General features: G+C 41.7%; 1 protein-coding gene across 1 annotated transcript; it reads right to left on the reverse strand.

The window, feature by feature from the left end:
• Window positions 1-7,629: 7,629 nt before the first annotated feature.
• On the reverse strand, window positions 7,630-26,201 carry kcng4a (potassium voltage-gated channel, subfamily G, member 4a). The gene is made up of 4 exons (XM_028408149.1): window positions 25,947-26,201; window positions 22,857-23,541; window positions 22,141-22,782; window positions 7,630-9,055 (listed from the first exon to the last, which is right to left on the reverse strand). Exons 2-4 carry the CDS (start codon window positions 22,962-22,964, stop codon window positions 8,180-8,182), a joined length of 1,626 nt encoding a protein of 541 aa, XP_028263950.1. The 5' UTR covers window positions 22,965-23,541; window positions 25,947-26,201; the 3' UTR covers window positions 7,630-8,179.
• Between the last annotated feature and the right edge of the window lie 1,592 nt (window positions 26,202-27,793).

Consider the following 27,793-nt stretch of genomic DNA (forward strand, 5'->3'; position numbering starts at 1 on the left):
AGTGGTGGTGCCAAATGTCTGGCAAACTATTACAAGCAATCTTTGTGTATTTGTCTGCGAGAAAAGACATTTAGTCCAGATCCTGCTGGAGGCCTGCCACACACACACATCAAGAGTTTTTATTATGACTTTGTTGTTTTCTTTGCAGCTAGCCTTCAGCCTTTGTCTTTGCAGCTTGTAGCAACAACAGCTTGTAGCTGTAATTTTAAAGCTAGTCATGTCCTGTAAAACTGCCCCACAGCACCTTCTCCACTCTGTCCTCTCCAAAATATGGCTTAGTCAATGATCATTTAGGATTCAAACCTACTTAAAAACCAAATCATGTACGCTCTCCCACCTCACACATACCCACATGCACTGCAGCACACACTCCACATCTGCACACCCTGATAACTTGCAGGTATCTTTTCATCCATATCCAGACTCTCAGCCCCCAGCATGTTTGGCAGTGGGTTTTGTTTTTAGCTGAGTGTGAATTATTCTAGTGAATAAAAAGGAAAGTGGCCCAGGGGGATTGGAGTGAGCTTTCCTTGGGAGGGCAACTGACAGCCTTGTCAGAAATTCTGCAGACACACAAACTCAGCCAAAACATGCCCAGAGGGCTCTTCGATTTGACCTTTGTGATGAGGATACCTGTTAATTCAAGGCACACAAACAGGTGTGTTGTTAACCAATCTGCCTCACCTCCCCAGGCTATTTTTTGTGAGAATGAATGAATATATTCAGTCCAGGTGTAGAGAAATTAGAACCAGACCACACTTGGTAAGTACAGTTTGAGGTTCTTTAAACATATTTCAAGAAATTTGCATGTATGTCTTTTCATTGGCAGTTTTTTTTCCACACTTCTGCAAGATCTTCCTTTCTCAGGCCCATGGAGAGGTTACTTGGTCATTAGTAGAAAAGCACAGTCTATACCTCCTTCATGGACAATCCCTCCCAGCCCACCCACAACACTCTGGACAAAATGAGAAGCAGCTTCAGCAACACACTTTTGCAACCTCGCTGCTCTAAGGAACGGTAAAGGAAATCATTCCTGCCTTCCTACAATAGCTGTGTATTTATGAGAGTTGCTGTGTATGTGCATGTAAGTGTATTTATTATATTTATTATCACTTGTATATACTGCTATAACAACCTAATTTACCTATGGGGATTAACAAAGTTCATCTTAATCTACCGGGTAAATGGATGTAATTGCATGCTAGTTTGCCACATTACGCTAATAGTGTCTTCCAATCAAATGAAGCTTGCATTGAGTATCAACTTTCTAGTTTACAACAGTTTACAACAAAAGATTTATTCTGTTGCCCACACATTTAATGTTGGCTAATGCTGTACACTCAGATAATGCTTAGATGCTTACATTAAATTAATTTATTATTAATTAGACTTACCATGCTTTATAGTGCAACAAAACAATGCAGGGCAACAATTGTGTCAAATTAGTGTCAAAGGTGCTCATGCTTGCTGCAGGTATCATCACTAGAATCTTTAATTCCAGTTTCCGTCTCCACATGAACTGCATTAGTTTGGTAATGGTTTGAATTTTTAAGTTTCTTAAGTTTTTTTATTATTATTTTTTTTAGTCTTTTGTAATCACTATCTCTTCTTGCACAGCACAGCATCATGCCTGCAGCCTTTTCTGCCCCTCACCCTGACCTCAGCCTGTGGTTGCCTCTCTGTGGCACTTTACCAGAAAGCACAGGTGTGTGTGGGCTTACCCAGATGGCAGTGTTGTTGATGATGAAGAGGGGAGCCAGCCAACCGGCCGTCTGGGCTTAGGTCACCTACTGGCCACACAAACTAATAAAGCTGTGGGGAGAACTGTAATCAGTGGCGTTTCCAAGAATGTGCGGCCCACGCAACAAACACTCCCCAAACTCTGAGCCTCACTAATAAACATGTGAACCAGCGTAAGAACAAGAACTTAGGCAAGTTATGTGCTGCAATTCTTTTTCCTCAAACTACATCAATTTTTCAATTTATCATCAATTTATTTTTGCTTAGTCATTTAAATGTGAGACATGTAATAGCACTCTGCTGATATATTTGGACAGCTGATATCCTCATTAGATACTAACAGATGCATGTGGTTCCAGATGGCAGCAAATTGAGACAGATGAGTGTTCCCTCTCACCGTAACACCACAACAAGCAAAGGTGTAGCACCAGTAAATCCATTCCAGCCTCTTGTTTCCCAGAGCAATTTTCTTAACATCTAATAGAGTTTAACATGCAATCACGCTACATTTACTTTCATTTGCAAAAGAAAAAGCAGCTCATTGAAATACATTCATCATTTTCCTCACCTGGTGGTGTGTAGATGGGTTAGATGGATTAGATGGGTGTTTCCAGGAAGTCCGGAGGTGTTTACAGGTACAAAAAGAGGAAGAGACGGGGCTTAACGAGGAGGATCAGCTGCTGCTGGAGTGTGTGTTTTTTTCTGTGATTTCACAAGGGGATAACTCCCCTGAGTTTGGTAGCATCTCCTCCTCATGATCATTTAAGAGAAATATAAAGCTGAAAATAATGTGATTACATTAAACAAATCTCTCATCAATTAGTATATTCATCACAAGGTGGATATTCACTCTTCACATAATTCAACAACACCGTACTCACACATAAATGACACACACATAATGAGTCAGAGCTTTAGTTGGTTACTTATAAATGTGATTCAGAAACATCTCAAAACCTGCAGCACCTGCAATCCTGAGGGAGATTCCAAACCATTAGATTTCATCTCGCCTGTTATTCCTTTAATATAAATTCTATCTTCCTTGTTTTGAGCTGCGTTATTTCTCCCAGTGAGCTGCTCTTTTGTCATACCTCATAGCTGAAGCAAACCTTGCGGAGTAGAGCTCTGGAATAATGATTCATTTGAAAAGTCTCATCTGAGAAGGACTTTAGTTTTCATTATTAGCTTTGTTGCAGTTACTTGAGCTGTCTTCCTGCTGAGCTTTCTCAGGTACTTACTGTGTGTGTGTGTGTGTTAATCTCTTATGGTTTATTCTTATTCTGGAAGTGTGTTTGTGTACACACTGCTAATACAAAGTGGAGTGGATTATCGAGGTGAAGTTGACATTACATAAAAAGCTCATTCTCAGTCTGAGAACATAATTCGGCTGAAAAATGTGCCTGGCATTAGATGAGACAGAAGATAAAGACACTCCTTCTCTTCTTCTGGCTCCTGATATCTTGCCTCTCTGTCTATTTCTCTCTTTCAAATATTGGATCTGACTTCCAGTTGTTTTACCACACCTTTCCTGAATCGAAAAGAACCAGCTTTCATATTTCACATCTCATATTAATCCTGAAAAACAACTCATCCCTTGCTTTTCATTGACAAACAGGTTTTTATCCACTAGCGTCCCTACAGAGGGGTACACTTCCAGCACAGTCCTTTAAATATGAAGGATAATACACTCCATGACTCCTTGAAGACTTGTTGAGCTGATTAAATTCTACATCTGCAGTCTGAGGCATGTGCTCTGCTTGTAGATGGTGGGATATGGCCTCTATAGGGGTTTCTATTCTTATATACTGAGTCTGTGGTTTAATTGGATCCATGTCTTATCAGGGATCTTGTGTGTGTGTGCATCCATCCTGATTTAAAAGGCAGGGAGCAAACACAGACCGATCATATCTTATGACAGGAAAAAATTTCAAGAAGACAATTGTGAGAAAAAAAGACAAGTGGTGGCATTTTACAGCATGGCCTTAAACACATGAAATGATGGGACATTAAGTGGGAAGTGGATGCATTACCTCACAGTGAGGAAAATGTTATATACAGTATAGTTGGTATTATCTGATGCACATTGCAAGATGCATTCTGTTGTATAATGTGTGAAAACACTGACCTATGATGTTGTTTTCTAAATATAACCTGTAATGTTTAAAATTCAGTTCATCATAATTTCTGCCTCCTGAGAATGACTGTATAGTGTCTACAGCATTAACTTTCTTAACTGTTGAGTCACTTACACTTGAAATGTTCACGTTCACTAATGACACCTGAGGACAGGGGACAAACAGAGCTTCTCTTCACTTGTCTCTGACAAGCACACAATATCTCTTCTTAATCCTTTTTTTAATTCATGGTTGAAGAACACTGAAAGTCAAGTGCTGGTTTCACTATGAAAATTACAAAACTTCTCACAACACACACCTTAGATTCTGCTAATAACACAGCAGCACTTAACTGTTGTTGCTGAGCCACCATCAGTACGTATAAATAGGATGAAAGTAAAGCTGGCTATGAATTTTAAACAGCCCTGCTTTCAGCCTCACTTCCAGTTGCCGCTCATATCTTTGGGGGTTTGGATTGTTGCAGACTGGTCTCTACAGCATGCAGCAACAATCAGTGAGCTCAGTCACTTTGTTGGTGAGGTTGAAGTCTCTCTGGATGCAGCTGTATGCAACAGAACTGCATGAATGTTATAATATTATTTTACTGCTGGTTGACTAAATGCAAGTGCAAACAATAATATTGCTGATTTTTAATGTGCTGTAGCAGCTGCTTCACTCTGTTTGAGGCAGCAGGAATCAAGAAACATGCTGTAAAGACCACAGAAGTGAGTCAATGAGTGGCGTTTAAAAACTCTCCCCCAGGCTGGATGATTTACTGTGGGTGAAACCAGCAAGGTGAGCAAGCTGATTTGCACTATACTTGTTCCCTTTTCTTTCAAACTGTTTGCCAGGATATTTTTTTTAAGTCAGAGCTCTGAGAGGAGGGCAGATGACACACATGACAGACGATCCATCTGGTGTATCTGCTGAGCATCCATGAGCAAAAACACCTCTACCACACACACACACGTGCAAGTTAAGTTGGTTTGTGCAGCCTTCTTAATCACAGTCTCAAAGGGTTTTCTAACACCCACAATATGGTAACAATGAATGCATGCAGTGACCTTTTCGACCTTCAGACGCTCAATGAGCAAGAAATACTCCCACTAAAACCTCCATTTGCAACATGAGTAGGTGTGCGGGAGAGCATTTGTCTGTTTATGTGAAACACAGAGAGAAAGATGCCGTTACAAACTTTTGATTGATCTGTTTACATGGCCTAACTTCTGAAATAAATTACATATGAAATGTATTATGTGTAATGCTGTTGTGCACTGGTGCTTTACTCTGATAAATGGATGGTTTCAGCTTAGCAGCCATGTAAATTAAGTTAAGAAAGGAGTGGAAAATAAAGAGAGAATGTGAGAACAAATGAAGGAGTAATAAAGATGGAAACATGTAGCCATACACAGAGGAAGGCACCGTTATTCAGTCATAGAGAGCAGCAACAATGTGTGTAAGGGGCCGCAGACTGAAGGAGACACAGGAGATCCTGAACCTGCCCCTCTATGTATGTGTGTGCAAGTAATAATGAGTCTGTTTAAAAGCTTACTCAATAAAATGTGCATTAATTATCTTAGCTTAGGGATTTGAGAGTTTTTTTTCTTTAAATTGGGAAACAGTTGTGCAATTCTTACCAATAAATCCAGTTTTGCGTCTTAATAGGCTTACGATATTACCCTCATTTGTTTAGAGAGAGAGCTTAAAAACACTCATTAATTTCCAGCAGTTAAAGTTTGAGGGTAGTCAGTAAGTTCAATCATTCATCAAGTGTAAATATAATGAGAGGTTTAAGTAGGGAAAGGAATGAATCATTGAAGTTATTACTTACACTGTAACTCTCATGAGCAGGGAAAAGCCTGTGACCGAGCATGATTTGCATGTGCAGCGCTCATAGTTTGATCATGATGGTTACTGATAAATAACAGGATGCTTGTTGGAAGATGTTTGCCAGATATATCTGTTCAGTAAAGGTCATTAACATAAAAAATCTTGTGGAACATAAATATTTGAGTTATTCTTTATATTAGTCAATGAACTAGAAGGCGGTTGTGAGGAAGCTTGTCTGCATTCAGTATTACTATCCAACTCGCATACTGACAGATTATTTAACTGCTCATCTATAAAAAAAACAACATAATCAGATAATATAAAATTGGCATTTTATGACAATTCACTTGATTCCGTTCTGTGAGATAGATAAAAAAAATAGATGCTATGTTTGTTATAAATGAAGCTACAGCCAGAAGGCAATTAGCTTAGCATGACTGCTAAACAGAGGCAGCATAGTGGTGTAACAGTGAGCACTGTAAGAAGGTTTTTGGTTTGAATGATGACTGGGGCCTTGTGAGCTTGCATATTGACCCTGAGTGGGTTTTCATTAGGTACTCCAGTGAGTGTGAGTGTGACTGGTTGTTTGTCTCATGTTAGGTAGACTGCGATATAGTGGAGACCTGTCCAGGGCATACCCCACCTCTCATACATTGAGGCATCCCTGTGAAGTAGTAGACAGAGTGGGTTCAGCAATTCAGCTGTGCCTGTCATGCCACCATCAGATCAAAGCACTATCAAAGCATATTTATTTCCTGATGTGCATCGTTATTGCTTAAATGAGGATTAATCTGTTTTTAGAATTATGGCCCGTATGAGTAGCTCCCTCCTGTTAAAGGACAAGGCATATACTTATACTTATGATATCAGTGTCTCTTTAGCCGTTGAGCATGCAGATGGATAATGAATTTACTCAGTAATCCATCATATCTCATCATGCAAAGGTGGATTGCCTTATTTAGATGGATATATTGTGGGCCATATGTTACAGCAGGAAGAAAATCCACGGTGCCTGTAAATCCCATAGGAGCTGCTGAGATGAGATGTCATACGGGATATCGACCCCACAATGCACCAAAAGTGTTTTCAACTGGAATCACTGGGAATCTGCGGAGGTAAACAAAAGCAAAATCAAATTTCAACCAATTGGAGGAAGTTGAGCTTTAAGCAGTAACCCGTTTGCCTGTGGGGGTTTTAATCCAAACTTTAATCTAGATTACATCCACATCTGGCATGTCTGTGCGTGCCTCCACATCCTTCCTGGACCCCAGATTGTGACGCTCTTTTCAGAATAATGAGAATGACCAGTTTAAAGGCCACCCCAGGATTTAGGAGGGGAGGAGCGGGGTGGTTTATCTAAGACTGGAAGGTGTTACATTAAACAGAGCTCCTTTAGTGGCACTGCATCACAGAGAGAGCCCTGTCCTAAAACCGCAGATTTGTGGAGAGGCATGGCACCCTTCCAGAGTGGCGTAATTGTGCACATGTAAACAAGGGGGTGATGTAAGAAGGGGATTGTCAGAAATCACTGAATACTTATCTGTTGTGTGTGGCTGACAGTTGTTTCTGGTACTTCTTCTTTTCTTTGAATCGCTCCGTGGCACGGACTCTGACTGAGCATCCCTGGCCAAGAGATTACCCAAAACAAACCAAAGGAGAAAAAACTACTGCCTAGAAAATGGATTTCTCTCAGATTACCAGGAGAGCTTTTATTTAGAGCATTGCAAAGTACATTTCATGGCTGTTACCCTCTTTCACTCACATACACTCTCTCTTTGAAACTCTCCCTTTTTTTCCTCTTCATCATTTTCTCTCCTCATTGATAAAACAATGTGGATCATTCTGATTTCACTCTTACACACCTGGATTTTATACTAGAGAATGGGAAAAACCATCATTTTAATAGCATCCAACATACAAATATACAAGAGGGAGAGATGGATATACATTGGATTAGTTTGTTTATATATTTGTCTCCGAACATGGCTTCAAGCTTCTTAAAAATAAACTGAGAGGAGCACTTCTTTGAATGGATGGCAGAAGTAGAGTACACAGTATTAAACACAATTTGAGATCATACTGTAGGCAACATGTTAAAAATAATGAGAATGAAACTTAAAAGTTGCAATCAGGCTTAATAATATTTTCACAGTGGAAGGAAAAGCAACTTTGGATTGAATATTGCATGTTTATAGAAGCAGCTGGTTACTAACATGGCTGCGGAGGCTCCTGTGGTCAGACAACATGGACCGTCCAGTTTAAAGGGTTTATTGTCTTTGAGTTTTTGTGCAGTCTGCAGTGTGCAATCCTTATCAGCACAATGAAGAGCAAAGGACGTGCCTCTTATTGAATCCCTTTAACCGACACAACGTAGAAACCTTCAGAACTGCATGGATTGTGAGGCCTTTGGGGCTTTCATTTCACGCAACACAGAGATTAATGGAGTTGTGACTTCTTGGAAGTTTAGGATTTAGTCAGTTAAGTGTGAATACTGTTCAGAAAGCTGCAGCTGGAAGGCTGTGGTTGTTATTTCCTGCAGCTTCACCACCTTTCCCCAGCAGAGCCAAAGACTCCAGCGAGTGCACACTATCCTTGTCTAGACGTAATCCCATTCCGGCTGAAGCTGAGTCGCCCCTTCCTCTTTCAACTCCAGCCTCCGACAGCTCCCCTGTGGCAGCAGCCGCAGCAGCTGCGCACTCCTCTTTGAACAATCGGTCGTGCTCCATCTTGAGCTCCTGGTAGGAGCGTGAGAACATGTGGAAGATGGAGGTAGCAGGGAAGGCCATGATGAGGATCCCACTGAGGATGCTGCTGAGTGCTACAACCTGTCCTGGGATGGACCTCGGCACCATGTCGCCATAGCCCACTGTTGTCATGGAGATAATAGCCCACCAGTAGGAGGCGGGAATGCTGCTGAAGTCATGGGTGCCCGTTAGCTCACTCTCAGCTAAGTGCACCAGTGGGGAGAAGAGGGTGACAGCAACACAGAGGAAAAGCAAAAGGAGGCCAAACTCCCGGGTGCTGCGCCGCACTGTGAGCCCCAGTGTCTGCAGGCCCAGAGAGTGGCGTGCCAAACGCATCACATAGAGAATTCTCAGTGCCCGAAGGATCCTCAGCACCAGGCCCAGCTTGTCCAAGTAGCCCTTACCTCCTCCTGGCCTCTCGTGCTCCAGGGTTGGGTCCTCTTCCTTCACCACAAGGGAGACGTAGTAGGGCAGGATGGCCATTGCATCAATGATGTTGAGCGGCCCGCGGAGAAATTCCAGCTTACTGCGTGCCTGAATGAACCGCAGGATGAACTCCAGGGAGAACCAGGCCACACACACCGTCTCTATGATGAACATATTGTAGCACTTGGAGGAACACTCACCCTGAGGTAGAATGAAAAGGCAATGGGTTGTGGAGAGACGGGGGGAGGGGGGGGGCAGTGAGATTGAGAACGAGGGGATCAGGGATTGACAGGGAGCAAGACAGATGAGGAAAAAGGCATGGGGAGATGGAGAGAAGACAAAAATCCTGAGGTCAGATAATCATCCTTGGTAATCATAAATAAATCATGAGTTACAGCCACTCAGTATGCTGAAGCTACTGCAGCTGCACTGATAGATAATGCAGTGACACAATCAATCAATTATTTCATTTGGGAAGACATCAAAGATTAATAGAACGCTCTGTGGGAGCGGTAACAAACCGCAATCAGGCTCGCATGCCCTCCAACGACAGTATGGCATCACACAGCTATATCTTTTTTCTCCTTTTGGGAAATTAGCCTTCATACCACACTCTCAAAGTGCTACACCCCGATGCAGAAACTGTCACCACTTAATAAAGAATAAGATCATAATGACTGACTGACTGCAAAAACATATACTGTTACTCAAGTGGTACCCCTTCTGAACAGCCACACTTGCAGAAAGGCCCAATAACAAAGACCTTTATGTGGTAGGCTGTTAACTATTTTTTATTATCTTTTCAACTTACAGTTTGAGCTGAATTAGACCCCTTCACAATAAACAAATGCCATTATTCTGCTAGCATTGTTGGCTGCAGATAACTGGAAGGTTGTCTCTGCTGTGCAGTACTTGATGAGGTAAGAAGCCACATTACCTGTGGATCTGCAAATATGCTGATTTACACAAAACTTTATAATCTTTATTGTTGGCAGTTTTATGATTTTTTGCATTAACTGTCCATATTCGGAGAAAATGGTAGTCAATAGTTCTCATTTTTGACTGATCTTGTATTCTTTACTTGTTTTTTATGATGATACTGCATTCATATGAGAGCATAATAACCACATTATCAAGATAGACATCATCTCCCTGCTTCTTCTTTTCAGCCTTTTTCCATTTTCTCCACTTTTCTCACTGTTCACTCTCCAGCCTCATCTCTCTGCACAGAGTATCATCTATTTTCCTTCTGTCTTGTCCTTCTTTTCTCCCTCTGCCACCCTCTCCTTTCTCCTTTTGCTTCTGTCTCCACCTTCTCATCACTCATTCTGTTTCCTCTTCCATCACCCTCTCTGGACTCCCTCCCCTCTCATCCTTCATTCTGCACCTTACCCCTCACACTGCTCTCTTTCTGCATTAAATCTTTCATTCATTTGGTGTTCGTCTAAGTGAAACTCACAACTCCACCTCCACCGTCTCTCTCTATGCATGACGCATCCCTCACGCACATGTCCCACTCCTCCTGCTCTCATTCATCACTCGCATCCTCCCTGCCTTTTTCACTGATTCTCATCCCACTGTGCCTCTTAGCCTTCCACATCATTCCTGTAGATTGATGTGTATCTGTGTGGTTTGTATTGTTGTTGTGTACAATGGTCTGGACTTTAGAACAGTTTCCCCCATGAGCTTGTGGTGGGCATGATAATAGCAGAAGTCTGCTAATATATATAATATATGCACGAAAAGCTTTCAGGGAAAAAATTTTTTACTCTATGATTATGAAACAATCTGTCTAAAATGCTGCTACACTGTTTTACATTAGATTGTTTTATGACCATTATATGTTATTTAATTTTTTTTTATTTTACATTCATCATGTACAGTAATTATAGTATGTTCTTTATGCCACATCTATTTTGAAGACAGAAACAGATTGATGTTAAAGTACAACATGTCCCTGAAGGAACTAAAGCTGCTTCTATGACTCTGGCTAATTAAAATGATGATTTAACAAAAAGGTCTGAATATGTCAGATATTCCACCATCATAATTGCATCAAATTGCTTTCTAAAATTAATGATTGTTTTCGGCATGTGTCATTAGTGAGATTTAGGTTCTGCACATAATTACATTATCATTCAGAAGTGAACAGTTGTAAATGCATTTTAAGTTCCTCATATACTCTGATAATGATAAACATTTAAGGGTAAACAATGATCCAGGCAGATGTGTACTGTAGTGCTTATTAACATGCATTTAACCCCAAATTATGACATCATCCAAGCAGTTTTAGTGCAGTTACCTGAACAAAAACCAACTGAAAATGAGTTCCAAGTGATAAACACATAGTCTAAATTTATTTTCCTCTCTCTATATTAATAAAACTACATTGAATCATTTTGTTTGGTACATTAATCTTACATCAGTGCATGTGGGAGTGGAGCAGAGGTGCAGTGAAAAGTGGAACCATAATGTCTCCATCTGAACAGACCATGATTTCTCCAGAGGCCTGGAGTACTGACTGGGGGATATTTGTTCTTCCAGCAGAGGACATTTACAAAAAGAAAAAGACATATTCGATTGTTTAAAGGTTCACTTCCTGAGAATCACCACTTCAATAAATCTTTAACTAAATATGAACCTTCCAATCTATACGCCTCCTCCATCTTACCTGCATTCCTTGTGTTTCTTTCTATCTGATGTCCAGCTCTGCAGAGATTTCTGTGCAGTATTAATCTTTAAGACACTTTCTCCCCACAGTGTCCCTCTTCTGTCTCTCACCTACACTTTCTGTCATTTATTCCCCTCCTCACTGCACTCTCTCTCTCTCACTCTCGCGCTGATATTAGGCACATCAGAGCTTTGTGACACCATTCTCACCCTCTGCCGGATTGGCCATTTGTTACAGCCCCTTCTGTCTCTCTCTCTCTTCTCTCTCTCACACACACAATAACCTCCCACAATACCAACTCTCCCTGACCTTATCTCCTCTCTACGACTCTCTGTGGAACTAATGTCAGTGACAGCGCATTTCTGCACAGACACTGTTCACCCCTGCAGCTGTCTCACATGGGGGTTCACATTATGTCCTGTGTTAACATCTCAATGTCAAATTAAGACAAAGACCGCACTGAGGCTGAAGAACATTGTACCGCTCATACATTGTGCAGGGAAATGAAACCACTCAATATTTATGTTTTTTTTTTCTAAATGTTGAAAAGATACATAAAAATATTATATTCCTTTCACTGTCCATTTTCTTTATCTGCATGTAGAAATAGTAAAATAAAGGCACAGCAACTGACAAAGTTCTTGAAGGCTGTCAGAGATGGACAGGGACAGGAATTACTGTGATGTGTAGTTATATGAACTGAATAGATTATTCTACCCTGATCCTATATAATGCTATACAGTCTTCCATGTTTCAACACAGTGTATTGCGGAGTGTTTGTGCACAAAGAAATCACTACTGATTATCTAGGATTAGTTAACTTTCTGGTTTCATTTATTATTTGTTTCTGTTTTCAGTTGCAAATCTGAGGAAAAGACTGTGGCCTGTCCTAAAGTGGACCTGTTTAGTCAGGTATTATAAAGGCTCTCAGCTGGGTGAACTCTGCAGTTCAAAATCCAGACAGTGCTAAAAAGTAACTGCTATGTGTAAGAGGGAAATGGACAGCTAGAGACATTCTTTTTTTTTACATTAATTCAACCAACCTGACACTGACTTGGCGCTGACTCTGCAGCACAGTTGAAGGATTTTCTGTCACGTCTCTGATTAAACATCTGTCTTTCATTGCATAATTATGATAATACTCCATGTGTTACACTGATGTCAGTGTTTGTGCTGATGGCAGGGCAGATGGTGAGGGAAATCAGTGCAGCTTTTTGACTGCACATAAGATTGAAGTCAAGAAGAAAAACAGACTTTATGTTAATATGCAATTCCTCTTAATTTTGAAAAGCCTTATCATCCAGCCATGTCATGGTTAATGGCTGGATTTTACTGTTTTGCCAATACCAATTGAGTTTTACATTTTTGCTGACAGACTCCCATCTCCCCTCTGCCAGTGGCCTGTCACTGAGCAGTAAAACCGCTGTTGATGGCTTCACCAGCAGGGTCACTTTGTGTACTGTGGTTTTGAAGTGTAAATGTGTCTCTTTATTGTTGGACAAGATAAAGCTTCTAAAGCCTTGAATTATGAATGTGGGTTTTTCCTATTCATAAAGCTCAACGTTTCACTGCCTTCAGCTCGGAATAAGGAAATCTCTTTCTGCATGTAACTAACTTACATGAACAATTGAGGCGCGCATGCTTTCTAATTCCTAGTGTGCTGAATGGAGCTATCATACTTAAGAAAACTCATTTTAACTTTTAATATTATTCTATAGCTTGTATGCCCCTGTAACTCTTCTCTCTCTCTTTGACATCTCTGTCTCCCATGATGATTCTGTGATCCCACTGGATCAGAAAGTTCAGGTAATAGCGGGAACAAACGAGGAGAAAAGATTCCGCCCATCAATCAACTTTACAACCTTGAAAAAACTTTGCACCGTTGAACACTTTCTCTCTCTGCCACTGTGCTGACCTTGCTCTCCCTTTTCAAGCTTAAAGCTTCAAAGAAGAATAATAGAAAGGAGGAAAGAAGAGACAGACAGCAAGGACGACCATGGAGAGACGGCATTAGGAGGTGTGGTTGAACGCTGCACCCGCTGGCCTTAACCTGAAATACCAAGCACTCTTGTGTTCACTAGTCATGGGTTATTAAAGCACTGGTATTATGTGACACCTCCTTCCACTAATAGGTTGTTCTCCTGTTACCTGATAGCCACATGTACGCGCAGGCTGTGTACTGATTGTGCACCCATCAATTTACAGAAATCCTTGGTACATATTGTGATAGAAGAGCTGTGAACAGCCGAGTTACACACTGCACACAGAGTCTAATGGCACTCTGCGCCATGACACGGACACGAGCACAGCTGAGCAGTTTTATCTCCATATGAGGCAGCTGCACGGGCTGCTGAGCATCCCATCACTGACAAAGACCAACTGCTTGTTCATGCACAAACACCCTAATGGGGAAAAATGACAAGAGGGAAGGACGGACGGACAGAACAGAGAAAAGAGAAGTACAGATGAAAGCAGGGTGGGTAGCCGAGTGATGTAGGACATAAGATGATGAGGGAAAGATGAGGTGACATCTGAAGTGCGGGAATCCCTTCACACCACATACATCTCTATTCTCCATCTGTCCAACTGCACACAAACACAAACAAAGCCAGTGAGAGACACATAAATAACAAATGAGGGTTTCGCTTTCCAGCTTGTTAGGCTCTCTCCTCCAGAACGGTTTGATCAAAAAATGGTTGTGCAATGTTGAAAACTTCAAAAATGCTACCACAACACACACTGAAACAAACAACACACTTAATATACATCTCAGCAGTTTAGTGTTGTTATGTCAGTTTTCCATCTCGTGTTTGGTGTCTGATCAAACTGAAGTGATATCAGCAATGTACAAAGAGACTTAAGCACTCACACACACACACACACACACACATGAGCAAAGGAAACATCTGCTTTTGTTCTCAAAACCCCATGAGAGCATTTTATCTAATACAAAATGCTAAATATGTCACTATTATCAGATAATTCTATTGGGAAAAAGGCAAAAACACATTTACTGCAGTGAGCAGTATGTGTGTTTGTTTTTTGTGTGCAGTGTGTGTGAATGCAGCTGTGTGAATCGTGTGTTTGACTTGAGTTGTAACAGGAATGAGGTTTGTTTCAGACCAGAATGTGATTCTCATGTGCTGTACACACACTGCTGGACACCTGCTGCTGTGTTTATAACTGCGGTAAATGGAGCAGCTGTTTCTGTTTACATGTGTGCGTTTTCTGTATCACTGTCACAGCTGTGTTTTTTTCTCTCTCTCCATCCTTTTCCATATTCCTTGTTTTACTGTCTATTCCTGGTTCCCCTGCCTGTGTCGGTCCTCACCTGTCCAGCAGATGTCCTCTGTGTACTCTACTGTGCACCTGCTAATCAGTGTTAAATGACCTCCTGCCTCCCCAGCTGCTCCACGCCACAAACTAGTGTATAAATACAGATGTGTGTTAGCTGTCAGATTGTGTGTTACTACAGCCTTTAAAGGGTTTATTTTGCAAAGAAATGAAAATCTTTATGATTGAGGTGAACAAACGTCTACTTAGACAGTAGTATGCATGTGCTAACTAGCATGTTTGCTCCCCAGCTGCAGTAGTTAAATGAGTGCAGTCAACTAAGCCTCTACATCCCAAAGCTCTGCTGTGCTACTTTTTTATGTGACCAGGCTTTAACCCCAACCTTTAAATCATACCCACTGTGTCGGGGTTTACATTTTACTGCTAGTCAGAGTACATGTTATGTCATTACACAGAAAACCCTCAGTTGTGTCCCAGACAAAAATATTGTTCAAGAGACCTCATTATGAAACCTATAAAACTTGATAATGGGATCATGAAGTCTAGTTTTCAGGACCAGTGTGGACAGTTATTCTGTAGAAATGTAATTTAGGGTTATTAATTATGTTTATATAAGACTTGTAATTAAGTTTTTACTAGCTTTAAATGAGCCCCAGGGTGTTATATGTTTGTACAGGAACCAATGTTGTTTCTAAAGTACTTTACAATACAACAAGCTGCATGTTCGGAAAAGAAGGAATGAGGTACTTGTCCGGTTGCAACCTACTACCCCACTACTAGATGTCAATGAATCCCATTGACAGATCCTTTAAATATATTAATTTCATTGATGACTCTGTTCTTACTGTAATTTATTCTGTTTCAAACCACAGAGTTGTCTTTCAGTGCTATCCCACCTGCATGGTCGCAAAGACAATATGAAAAGAAGACAAAACACTAGTGTGTTCTCAGGCATATATTTTTCTTAGCTGTCTTGTGTTTTCTCAAGTTGCAGTTGGGTTGACCTCTCAGGGCCACCGTACATCTGCTGCACACAGTCTCAATAGATACAGCATACTGAGCAGGAGCAGCTCTGTTGCCTCCATTTCAGTGCATTTTTTAGTGCTTTTTTTAGCATTTCAAGACCAAGTAAACAGTAATGATTTACAGATGGATCCATTCACCCAAGTGCATCGGTTTCATGGTGATTTCATGGTGACATAAATAACCAAAGTTTCCAAAGAAATACTAAGACTTTCTATTTGCAGTCATGAGAGTAAACCTTGAAACTGAATCACAAAAATGAAAAAGTGAATTTAAATGAACAACTTTAAAACTATCCATTTCTGGTTAGTGGCACCGCTCCACTGTATTGTGCTGTCTGAACTGTGCAATCCCATGCTGGCATGGACAGGATAAACACCTCATACTTTGCTGTTCTCTCAATAATCCCACTTGGCAGCCACGCAGCACATCAGACGCAGGGGATACAGCTCATAAGCAGATAGGCCGTAATAGGCATGGAATCTGCTCTGCACTGATACGGTCAGAGCACGTCGATGCCCACAGACACTCAGAAAATGCAAAACTTTCTCCATTTGTTTGTTTGTATTGTAATGGAGTTTGGTAATTAGCAGTTCAGTCTGACACATACTTGCAGATCTTTTCTGGGTTTGAGGGTGTTTATGATTGAAAGAGATTTTATCTCTGTTAGCTCAAAGTGTCGCCTTGTTTTAGCACACACACTCGTCTCACCTCTGGCAAAGTTATCAGCAGCAAAGTCATTGTGACTCTGTGAGTATAGGTGGATGTTAAAGTATTATCCACCCTGCTCTTCATACTCTAACTCACTTTCCTTGACTTATAGTCACCCTGACTGACCGCCAGCCTCAGTCCCACCCCACTGAGGCAACAAAGTTTACAGACACTGACACCTATGCTCCCTTCATGTTCATTAATGAAGCCTGGAATTATGAGGAGGAAAAACTTGGCACAGAGAGAAAGCACTTTTAATTTTCTCTCAAACAGGCCTCATGATGGATGATGCTTTGTCTTCAGGATTTGGCCGACGAGCGAGAAAAGTGTATACACACACACACACATACATACACAAATCCTTTTTTGTTAGGTCGTTGCATGTCCTATTACAGTATGCGCCTCACATCTCAAGTGTGAGAGTAAATTATCTTCAATAAAATTATATATTGTGAAGGCCTTCAGTTGAATTATGCTAACACAGACATATTTTTTATCCACTGTCGGCTCTGCTGTTCTGGGCTGCAGGGGAAATTCATTCATGCTTCCAAATCCAGACCGTCAAAATGTTGGATACCAAAATCATTACTCCCCCTCAGAGACGGTCAAAAAAAATTGCTTTGTTGATTCACATAATGGAATTCTGCACAGTTCAGAAACAGGAGCTGTACGCCAATAACCAAAAAATTCTTGTGAGATATTATCACAGCCAGTGCTTTCATCCTTTTCCAAAGGATTTTCAAAAGAGTTGGACATAACAGATAAGAAACAGTTTTTAGTCTGACAGCAGAAGACATGATATTGGCTGGTCATAGAAAGGCTCCTGTATTTATAATATTAATAATAATATTAAACTGTCAAATTATATATTTTTAGTATAGCTTATACTATACAGAATTACACCAAATTGTGCATTTTCTGATGTATAAATTTAACAAATCATATTTTACCAATATAAGGTAAAAGTATAAAGTGTTTTGTTTGTTGTAGTGTAGACTGTAAGCTTTTGATTAGCCCTCCTCTGTCTCACTGGGTCCAACTTAGGTGTTAAGGTGAGCTAATGTGGTCATTCCCAGTTATTCATCTGTGGGCAACCAGGTAGGTAATGCTAAAGCAAACAGCAGGACTGCAGCTCTGAACATAACATGAATGCAAGTGATCACAGACTATTAAATCAACTGATGTTATCGGAATGACATTAGCATTTGCATTGCACCGTGTAGACTGCTCTCACAGTATAAAGGGATTCATCTCTATAAATCCTCTTCAGCCTTTGCAGCAAATGTGCAGCAGTCATAAACTATCTCTGCTGTCTTCAAGTTCAAGTGGTATATGAGGCTACATTTACAGTAGGTTCTGTTGGGTCATGCTTGGTGTAATCCGGACAGTAAATATAAATAAGATAACAAACTCATATGAATATTAAGGCTGGTCCAGTGAATGTGATGTGTGTGCTCTGTCCCCTTCAGCCAGGTTATATCACTTTGTCTCAAGACAGTCTTTAAACTTTAAACAGCTGCTTGGGGCAGACAGTGAGATTGATGGATTAGTCTTCACACCCCCCCCCCTCGACCCGACTCATCCCACCCCTCTTAATACATCGCAATTATCTTATCATTCTCTGGATCTCACACGACATATTGTCTCCAACGTTTTTATCTCTTAATAGAATAAGAAATTGTCTGCCCTCTTTGTAATCACCGAGCCCAGGCAGGTTCTGTGGTTCAATACCATTATTGACAAGTCTCAGCTTGAGTGCAAGTGAGTAGTCAATGAGAAAACTCACAGTCTGATGCTTAAGTCACGCAGTCTGTGCCTCTCTGTCCCTCTCTGTCCCTCTCTCTGCTTGTGATTGATGCCCTGGGACATAATTATTGAACAGCAAATCCCACCTCAATTTATGGCATTAAGGAAATTAAACGGCCATTTCAATTACTCCTCAGGCCAAAATATGACTGAATTAGGAAAAAGAGAGCAAATCTGATGAGGCTGTCTGAAAATATACGCCCAGCAAGAATATTACACACACATACACACGGAACCAAGCAACACTTGCAGAGATTACAACACTTTGCAATTAATCAAAAAAAAAGTTTGATGAGTTTCAAAAATATCAGCAAGAAACTGATGTTTTCGTTGGATGTTGAGCATTTGAATAACAACAATATGTAAACTCAGGCAGGTTATCAGTGTGTGCTTTCCAGACAGAAAAAAACAGCATATATGTACACCCTGTTCTTTTCAATTCAAACTCTGCTGCCAGAGATTGGAGTCAAGAAGATTACTGAGGTCAGAGTGGGGTTAGGACTGTATTCACAAGGGGAAATTATCACATGAACAGATTAAAAAAGGGTAAATAAAACATATATGCTTCCGCTACAGAAAGATTACCGCTATGATCAGTATGAGAATCTGGCAAAGCAAAAGCAAAAAAATGTACTTATCAGCATCAGGTAGAGCATATGTTTATCTTGAGAACTATTGAGAAAAAAATACAAATGATGTCCTAATACACTCAAGATGTGAGAGCATCTGTGGTAGCTGCTGCAAAATTCTGTGGAACTGAGTTGAGCTGAGTTTAAATAACATAAAACTCTCTTTATATTTGAGTTCCAAGTTAGCAAAAAAGGTGACTGACTTTTTCCATTGTTTTGCTTTTGGTACATCACATATCATGGACAGAGCTAATAAACACTGTAAAGCAGAACTAAGGCCAGAGACTGTGTCAGTGTTTTTCAGTCTACGCATTGCAACGGCCTGAAGAAAGTGTAGTGGCTCCAGAATTACATGGAGGGATTTTGCATAAAGAGCAGAGCCCTTATATGGAGCAGGGACACACAGTCACAGCAGGGGATGCAGGGATGAAAGAGTGGTTATTATCAGTGGGCTTGAAGCTGAGCTTTAAGATAAAGACCCCTCCCAAAGTCTTTAGCTTACGGTGATATACTGTTTGATAGACGGGATCAGCTGAGGACAAGCAGAGGCATGTGACACAAAGGACGTGGGGTGTATCTCTTGTTCTCATCCATTCACCCTATTTAATTCTCTCTCTGAATCATATTCTTTCTCTCCATCTCTCATTCCCTCCATCCTCTTCTATTTATCCACCTATTTCTCCATCTTTTCCTACTCTGTCTCTGCTTTGAGTCTGCAGCAGGCAGGCAGAGAGGCAGTCTGAATGATGAGTGGATGAGCGAATTTTGGACTGGTCCAGCACAAGGCAGAGCAGAGAGACAAACGGCAGAGCCATGTGAATTAAAGATGACAGGAATCCTGCTGCTCCTGTCTGGGCTTGCTAGCTGGACACCGCTGATGGAGTTCAGTAGCTGGAGCACAGGAGAATAGTTAGAAACTCTGGAGCATGCAGAGAGAGAAACATAAAAGCAGCAGATGGGTTTGTTTACTTGTGGATGGAGCTGCTGCGCTCTTTCCAAGAATGAGCACATACATGCAAAGAGATGCTTGGATGAACACACCTAAATGTCCACACAAGGCTGCGAGCTGTCAGACACATCATATTCAGGGTTCACAACAACACTTGAACCACTTTTATACAGTGTGGTAATGTGAGATTGTGTAGAGTTTGGAGAAAGTGAGTCCCTGAGATGTTCATTGGCCTAATGGAGTTCAGTATCACTGCAACCAGGAAACATTAAACATACCTTTAAAAGTAGCATTGCTGTTACATTAGATAATACAAAATCTTTGTAATGCTCTGCTTCTGCTCCCTAAACGCCTGCTAGCTTGTGGATCCAGTTGTATATCTGACTATTTGTTATAAACCCTGTCACTAGCATCATTGCACAGTAAATAAATCTACAGCAGAGTCTGACTCCACCATGTTTTCTCCTTCTAGGCTAATGCTAACAAGTTTGGCCTATCATGTGTTCTATATGGTCCATATCAAAAGCATCACTCAATCCTACAGGTTTACAGCACCCACTCAATCAGATGCAGGGAGTCTGTCCAATCCCACGCCAGAGCTCTTCCATCTGTGTTCCTATGACTGTCACTGACTACTGGAGTCCTGCTGACAGGACTCTGAAAAACCTCCTTTCAGCCTTTACAACTCATCAAGCATTCTGAGACCGCTTCTCTCCTCCGCCTCACTAAATTCTCCAGCATCACACCATCCTGCACTGCATCCTTTGTGACTGCTCATACCAAAACCAATGCAGGGAAGCTGTTGCTAATGACTTTTCAAGAAAGCCTCTGCTGAAATGGTGCACTGGAGTTTTCTAACAGGAACCTGTCTGTACACACAATTAGAGCCTACATATATACTACATGCTCATCCATATGTTAGGGTAACCCTCTTCTGTTAGTAGCAGAAAACAGTTTGGTGAATATGCTGCAGACACAGCTATAGAGTAGAGAGTAAATGTGTGCATAATTCAGAGAGGCATATCGGTTACAGTGGATGAGTTCATTACTATTGTATGTTATGTACAGGGACCAACTGTGCATGTGTGTGCAGAGCTTTTGTGTGCACAATTGCACAGCTGTAAGTGTGTCTTCTGATTCATCTTTGTAACATACAATGTGTCACTTTTATTATTCAGATACTGGACAGGCCTCAGTGAGCAGCTCCAGCTTCATTATGCCATACTGCTATGGGTAGACACAGATGACAGGACACACAGCAGCAGCCCACAGGGATATTTAAGATGGTGTGACAACAGGGAGTTTTATATTTTGGAGCTTGGCCTTTTTGCAGAATTACAATGATGTCTGATACCTGTTTTTTTCACTCAAACTGTCCCTCCTGTTTGTAGGAGCGTTGCAATACATAAGTGCTGCTGCTGATGATGAATGATTGATTAGCAATGGTAATTGACTGTAATGCAGGTCACCTACTATAAAACAGACAGTAGCTAGCATACATTTTCTGTTTCTTAAAGTCAAGGACACTTTCTTGGAAGGATGGGATCTTTTAGAAGCCTGTCAAGATACCTTCTAAGTATTTAGAAAACATGTGCATGCAAATGCTGCCAAAAAAAGCTCCTTCCTTGAACTTAGGGAAACACCTATAGTGTGGCAACAGCGTGGCAAACAAGTTAAGTAGTGTGGCAGACCAAGACACCAAGTCTGAAGGAAAACCTTATCTACTGTACCTGCAAAAGAAGTGAACCCTCCACCCTGTTCACCCGACTTTATCCAGCAGATTTGACCACAGCAGGGAGAATAAAATGCAGTTAGTTTGCTAGCCCTAAAACTTGCTTAGGTCATGCTCAGGCCTTAGCAGTGTTGTTGAAGTTAACAAGCTGTTAATGTGGCTCTTGGGGTTGTGTGTAGGCAGCATCATAAAGTGATTATAATGTTGGAGATAACTAAATAAGAATCCAGTTTGCTGTTATGAGCAGCTCTGTTACTTCATGGTCATGGAAGAGGCTGTCAGAAGAGGCAGTTATTATTACTCAAGCCATTGAAGATAAACATCCCGACAGACAGAGCTGCCCGAGGAATCTTTCTATAAAACTTGGATTAATAGTATTATAATGAATTATTTATTGTTACTTAAATTCAGAGACCTCTGCTGCTGATATCTATATTCACATCAGGTCAACACACTCTTTGGCTCACTCACCCTGTCCTCCTCCTCTCTCAGGTCAGGCATGGTGCTGATACACAAACTGATGACTGTCACCGCAACCATAATCACCGAAAAGCAGGCAAAGATCTTCCCTGGTACGCCAGATTGGGGATTCTCCACCATATCTCTCAGCCAGTTCATCACTTTTCGATACTGAGTTTCCTCCACTGGCACCCGCTGCATGGCGTTTCTCTGCCTGCGCTCCTCCTCACGCCGCTCCTGCTCGTGCACCTCCTCGATGCGTGTGTACATCTTCCTCTTACAGCAGCGCTCCATGTACGCCATCTCCACGCCCCAGTAGGTCAGCTCATCATGCAAGGAGAGGACACACATCTCTCGCAGGAGGCGGAGTTTCCCTGCAGCCAGGAAGTTTAGGATGACCCTAAAGGCAGATGGTGAGCGATCGAAGAAGAACTCCTTGCGGGCTTCATCGTAATCATCGCAGACACTGGCGATGTCCTCAAGTGACCGACAACCACAGAGGCGGCCGAGTCGTGTAAGGGGGAACTGCTCCAGGGTGCTCCAAGGCAAGGTGTAGCGGTTTCCTCCAACATTGATCAGCGCCAACAAGGCATGGTCAATGGACACCAAGTCCTCTGGCCGGCGGATGAACTGAGCCCTCTGGTAGTACACACCCTGGGGAGTGACAATAAAAATGAAGAAAGTGCACTGAACTTGGCTAATTTTACAACAACATTTTTTTTTCATACCTTGATAGTCTCAGTCTCGGGGATCTCAGTGAAGATGCGGTCAAGACTGCTGTCATCGCTAACAGACAGGTTGCTGAAGTCATGATTGGCATTGCTGATGATGGGCATGGCAGCATTTGGAAAGCACGCTGCTCCAGACTGGGCAGCTCACAGCAGGTAACAAAGCCAAAAAGAGTCTGCAGAGAGCACCCTCCTGAACTTCTCAGTCCTAGGAGAGAGGTTTTCCTGCTATAGCCAAGAAAAAGTAACCAAAACAAAGTGTGTCTGTAACTGTTTTTTTTGGTATCAAAAGTCCGCTCTCAGCAACAGATGATATGGCTTTGATATCCAAGAGAAAGCCGAGAAAGGAAGAGGAAGGCAGGTTGTCAGAAAACTGCTGTCACATTTGATTATGGGTATGTTTTGACATTGGCGTCAGAGGTCCACAATAGACCCAGTTCATGCATCAGGTTTCAGCATCAGATCAGCAGGTAATCCTATGTCTGAAGCTGAAGTCTAGAAAAGGAAGGCCTGGACAGAGAGAGAGGGTTAGGATTGATCAGTGGCTGATAGCTGCAGAGGATGAGCCGGATGAGTCAATGAGCCAAATGTGTAGCGCTGAGGTGTCCAGGGACTGAGGGGGATCCTCTGTGTCGCTGCAACAGGATTATGGAGGGCCTAGACATGTGGCAGCATCATGCAGGCACTGAGAGAGAAAAACACACAGAAAAAGGTCAGAATGGGGCAGCGACTGACAGATTAAACGCAGGTGCCACAATGCACAGCATGGACAGGCAAATAAAAGGAAAGAGACACATTTAAATAAAACTGCTGTGCTGTGTGTTCCCTTGTCTGTCACTCCCTTTCACCGAGACACGTTTGCTCTGCTGCTATAAATGGTCACTGTGGTCAGTGCAGGACCTGAAGAGAAGTTAAAATCAACCATCTGTCTGGTTTAGTTTACTATGGCTGAGAAAAAAGGAAGTTCCACTGTTTATAAAGTAGTACTGCATGACCAGAAAAATCGGACAAAACTTCAACTACCAGAATGCACAGTGACTCCACTTGCTGCACCTGCCCTGTACAAGGAAAAATATGGATGCATGATTAGCGGTTTGAAGAGCAGCCCTAGATTCCACGGAGAGACATTGTTCTTTTACACATACAACCCACATTCTGCTAATACAAGTCTGGTTCAAAATCCGAGGAGGAGAAAAGAACATTCAGGTTGCGTGGCATTATTCACACTCAGTTATTGGCTGGTGTAAATGGGCAGCCATCCCAGCCACAGAAACAGAATCACAGGGTCCAAAATGTTTTTCTTGGCAACAGGACTGTCCTGAAACTTATTGGCAAAAGGAAGTTGCTACAGTTGCCCAGAGTGGTTCCCTGTGTATCGATTGCTTAGTTATGGTTTGTTCTCAAAGATAAGCCCTGGTATCATGTTATGTGACATTTACAGCTGCCTCCTGCAAAAATATTGTATTAATGCAACAACAAATTCTCAGACACTAAACTTTGGTGCACAGACAGGAACATTTTTGGAGTTTTTGCAGTCCTTTCCTACTCAACTAAGCTTTCAACCAATCAGCAGTAGATCCTCTGCCTCTGTCCAACTGCAGTTTTCGAGACTTCTACACAAGCTTCGTTTCTCAATGGAGTGAATATTGTCTCTTGTATAAAAGGTATGCTCTCCCATTAATGACAAGCTTCACCACCATTTTTCTTGGTGATGATTCCCATCACCATTAATATTCTCAGACATGTAATAAAATGCCCTCATAGTTGCTATAAAAATCAGAATATTTTCAGAGTATATCCAAGTAAAAAAATGAAACAATAGTGCCCTGGTTGCAACAGATGGTATTTAATATGCTGTTCTGTAGCCTGTTGTATGTGGCAATAAAGCTGACTTGAGTGCCTGCCCTCTACTTTCATGGCAGCTTTTGGTGTGAAAAAAGTCTTTAATAGATTGCTCACATGTAACCTCTACACCTTTTTAACCCCCCCCCCCCCCAAAAAAAAAAAAACAAAACCAAAAAACAAAAATGCATGTGTGTACAGGTTCCCTTTACAAATGCAACACTCATCTGTCACTGTGACTCGGTTAGCACAGCGTGGCATCCTGTAACACTAATGCAGTTCCACAGTCTTGCAGGAGATGCTGGTCTGTCAGACTTGGACTTCTCAAGTATTAATATGATCAACAGTATTGACATTATCCTGCTTGGTGTCCCACTACAGTAGCCACAGGCTTATTGAATGTGTGAGTGGATGGAGCGGACAGTTTGAAGCATTGGATGGCACCAACATGCGTCACTAATTCAGATCCAAGAGGATAAGATCCTGAACCAATAAATCACTTCTGTCACAATGCTGGTATTTCATTTCCACCTCACAGGGAGAGGAGAGTGTGATGAAGTACATATTAATCGATTTTAGTGTTTCCTGTGGAAGTGGCTGTTTGGTGAGCTAATTGTCCAGCAGCCTACATGGTGTCTCCCCTGGACATAAATGACAAAGAAAACACCATGTATGAAAGACCCATATATTAAACACTAAGAAAATGCTTTTTCTTCATTAAGGCTTTTTATGCATTTTCTATGAGTATTTTGCATGCAGCAGTAGTGCTGAAATCAGGACAAAATACGATTATAGATATACATCTATGGTCACAGTTAACACTGCATGGATTTATCAGGAGCTGGTATTGATCAAGTTGCTAATGTACCTACTGTCTTGCTCTTAACTAACACACAAACAAACCATCACGCTGAAAATGTTTTTGCCTTTAATTAAACTGCTTTAAATTGGGCGTTTAATCAGGATTATATAACTAAGACTAACTACTGTTTAGATCATTTTGTGGGGAAGGAAACAAATGATAGGACGCGTTAAAGGTATTTTAAAGGGCATTTTGCATCCCTAACAGTGAACTCGAAAACTATTTTTGGATGAGTTAAATGAAGACAAACATCCATCTGTGCGGTGCATTGCTGGCGGGATGGAAACACATCAGCATTCTGAATTTTAAGTATTGCAGTTCAACTTCAGCCCAACCTGCAGTCACAGCCCCGCAGACACAGATATAACTTATGGAGAACAGCTTACCGTCCCGAGCCCCGCACACTCATCTTCCGACGGCAGACCCAGCGCTGAGTAAAATCCCCCCCTGTCGCCTCGCTCTCCCTCCGATCATTCAACGGAACACCGGGGTGTCAACGACCATTCTCAGCCCGCCACATGTCATTAAAACATGGATAACTACCCGGTATCCGCATCCTCCAACCCGGTGCAAGGCGCGTAGGCAGTCTGAACAGACCAGAGGTGAGAAGCGGGGTGAATGTTTGGTACGCTGAAAGTGTCCCGTTACCTAGTGGTGCTGCAGGAAGAGGAGGAGGAGGGCAGGAAAGGGGGAGGGAGTCCGAGCTGTGGTGCGCAACAGAGGAGACTTCGTATCCAAGTTCAAGTTTGCGTAAAGGTGACGGCAGGCACAGTGAGCGAGACCAGTCCTGTGGTATGAGTGCCTTTAGAGAAAGGATGTATTTTAACAGAACGGTAGGCGGAGTGAGAGTCCGCTTGGCGTGTATCTCCCCCTTTTAGAAAACATGAAATTCAAGGACACTTAGGAGACTCTATCTTAAATTCTTTCTATACGCTCCTCACCGCAACAGAGGGCAATTACTTCCACTTCTAAATCTGTAGGCAAAATAGTGAAATCTCAGCACTGTAAAAAAAATATTCCCAAATATTTAATTATAAAAGAATATATACAGTAATATATAAACTTAATGTCTAAACTGAAAGTTTGCAAATCTGGAAACATTATGTCTGGGAACTGCATTTTGTTCAGTAAGAATAAAATATAAATACACATTTTGTGGCAGCTATTTGTCCACACATTTGTCCTACATTTTATTTCAAAGTATATAGAAGTACTTATAATTAAACACATTTTCTCATCACTGGAAGATATTAAAATACTATTGTCCTGTAATCCTTGTGGATTGGATATAACACAGAAATAAGAGCTAACTACAGATACAAGAGCTCCTGTCCTGCAGTGGTAGGAAGGGCACTGATAAATCTCAGTGACACTGAACAGCTGGCCAAACTTTTAGTCTGCATGCGTCATGAGTAAGTAGACCTCAGTGCTGACTTTGAAAAGCCTGACTGCTCCAGCTCAACTCACCTCTGCACGAATGCAGACTCACATTTGCACAAGTTCAAAGAATAAAACATTATTGTGCTAGCAGAATTGTCTGCATGGCCGGCCTCACACACACACACACGCACACACACACACACACACACACACACACACACACACACCCACTTTGTCCTTGAGAAGCAGCTCATTAGGTAGCATGCGCCTGAGGGAACTGCTAAAACAAGCAAACACTATGTCCAGGCCTTTACGGCGCAGAAAACACATTAGCGAGGGTAGAGATGGAAACTGAGGAGGTAGGCAGGTGGTGGTCTGTGTGTGTGTGTGTGTGAGTGTATGCACATGCTGAGAAAGAGATATCCATCTTAGTGAATCCCTCCATCATTATTCATTAACCTGCAGTGCAGGAGGGCTGGTTATCATATGTAACATGAGGATGATCACACATGCTGAGCTATTAAATCTAAATCAGACTTTTTTTGTTCTCGTAGTGAAGACAATGTTTAAGTCACATCAAATTGATTGGAAGCCTCACAGTGACAGTAATGTAATATACCATTTTAATTCTCTGTCATTTCTTTACGCTGTATCACACACACACACACTCACTTGGAGTTGTTTCAGTTTGGATTTGGCACAGGTGGCAGACAGGGACACCCTCCAACATTAAAGCAGCTAACTTATTTATGTGCATTCTCTCTCCTTCCCTGCGTCATTGTTTTTTTTTTATTAATCTCAAACACCCAAACCTGCAGCTGGCCACCCTCCACTTCACAATGCAATACAGCAG

Source organism: Parambassis ranga, chromosome 6 (genome assembly GCF_900634625.1).
Source record: "Parambassis ranga chromosome 6, fParRan2.1, whole genome shotgun sequence".
In the NCBI taxonomy this organism is placed as follows: domain Eukaryota; kingdom Metazoa; phylum Chordata; class Actinopteri; family Ambassidae; genus Parambassis; species Parambassis ranga.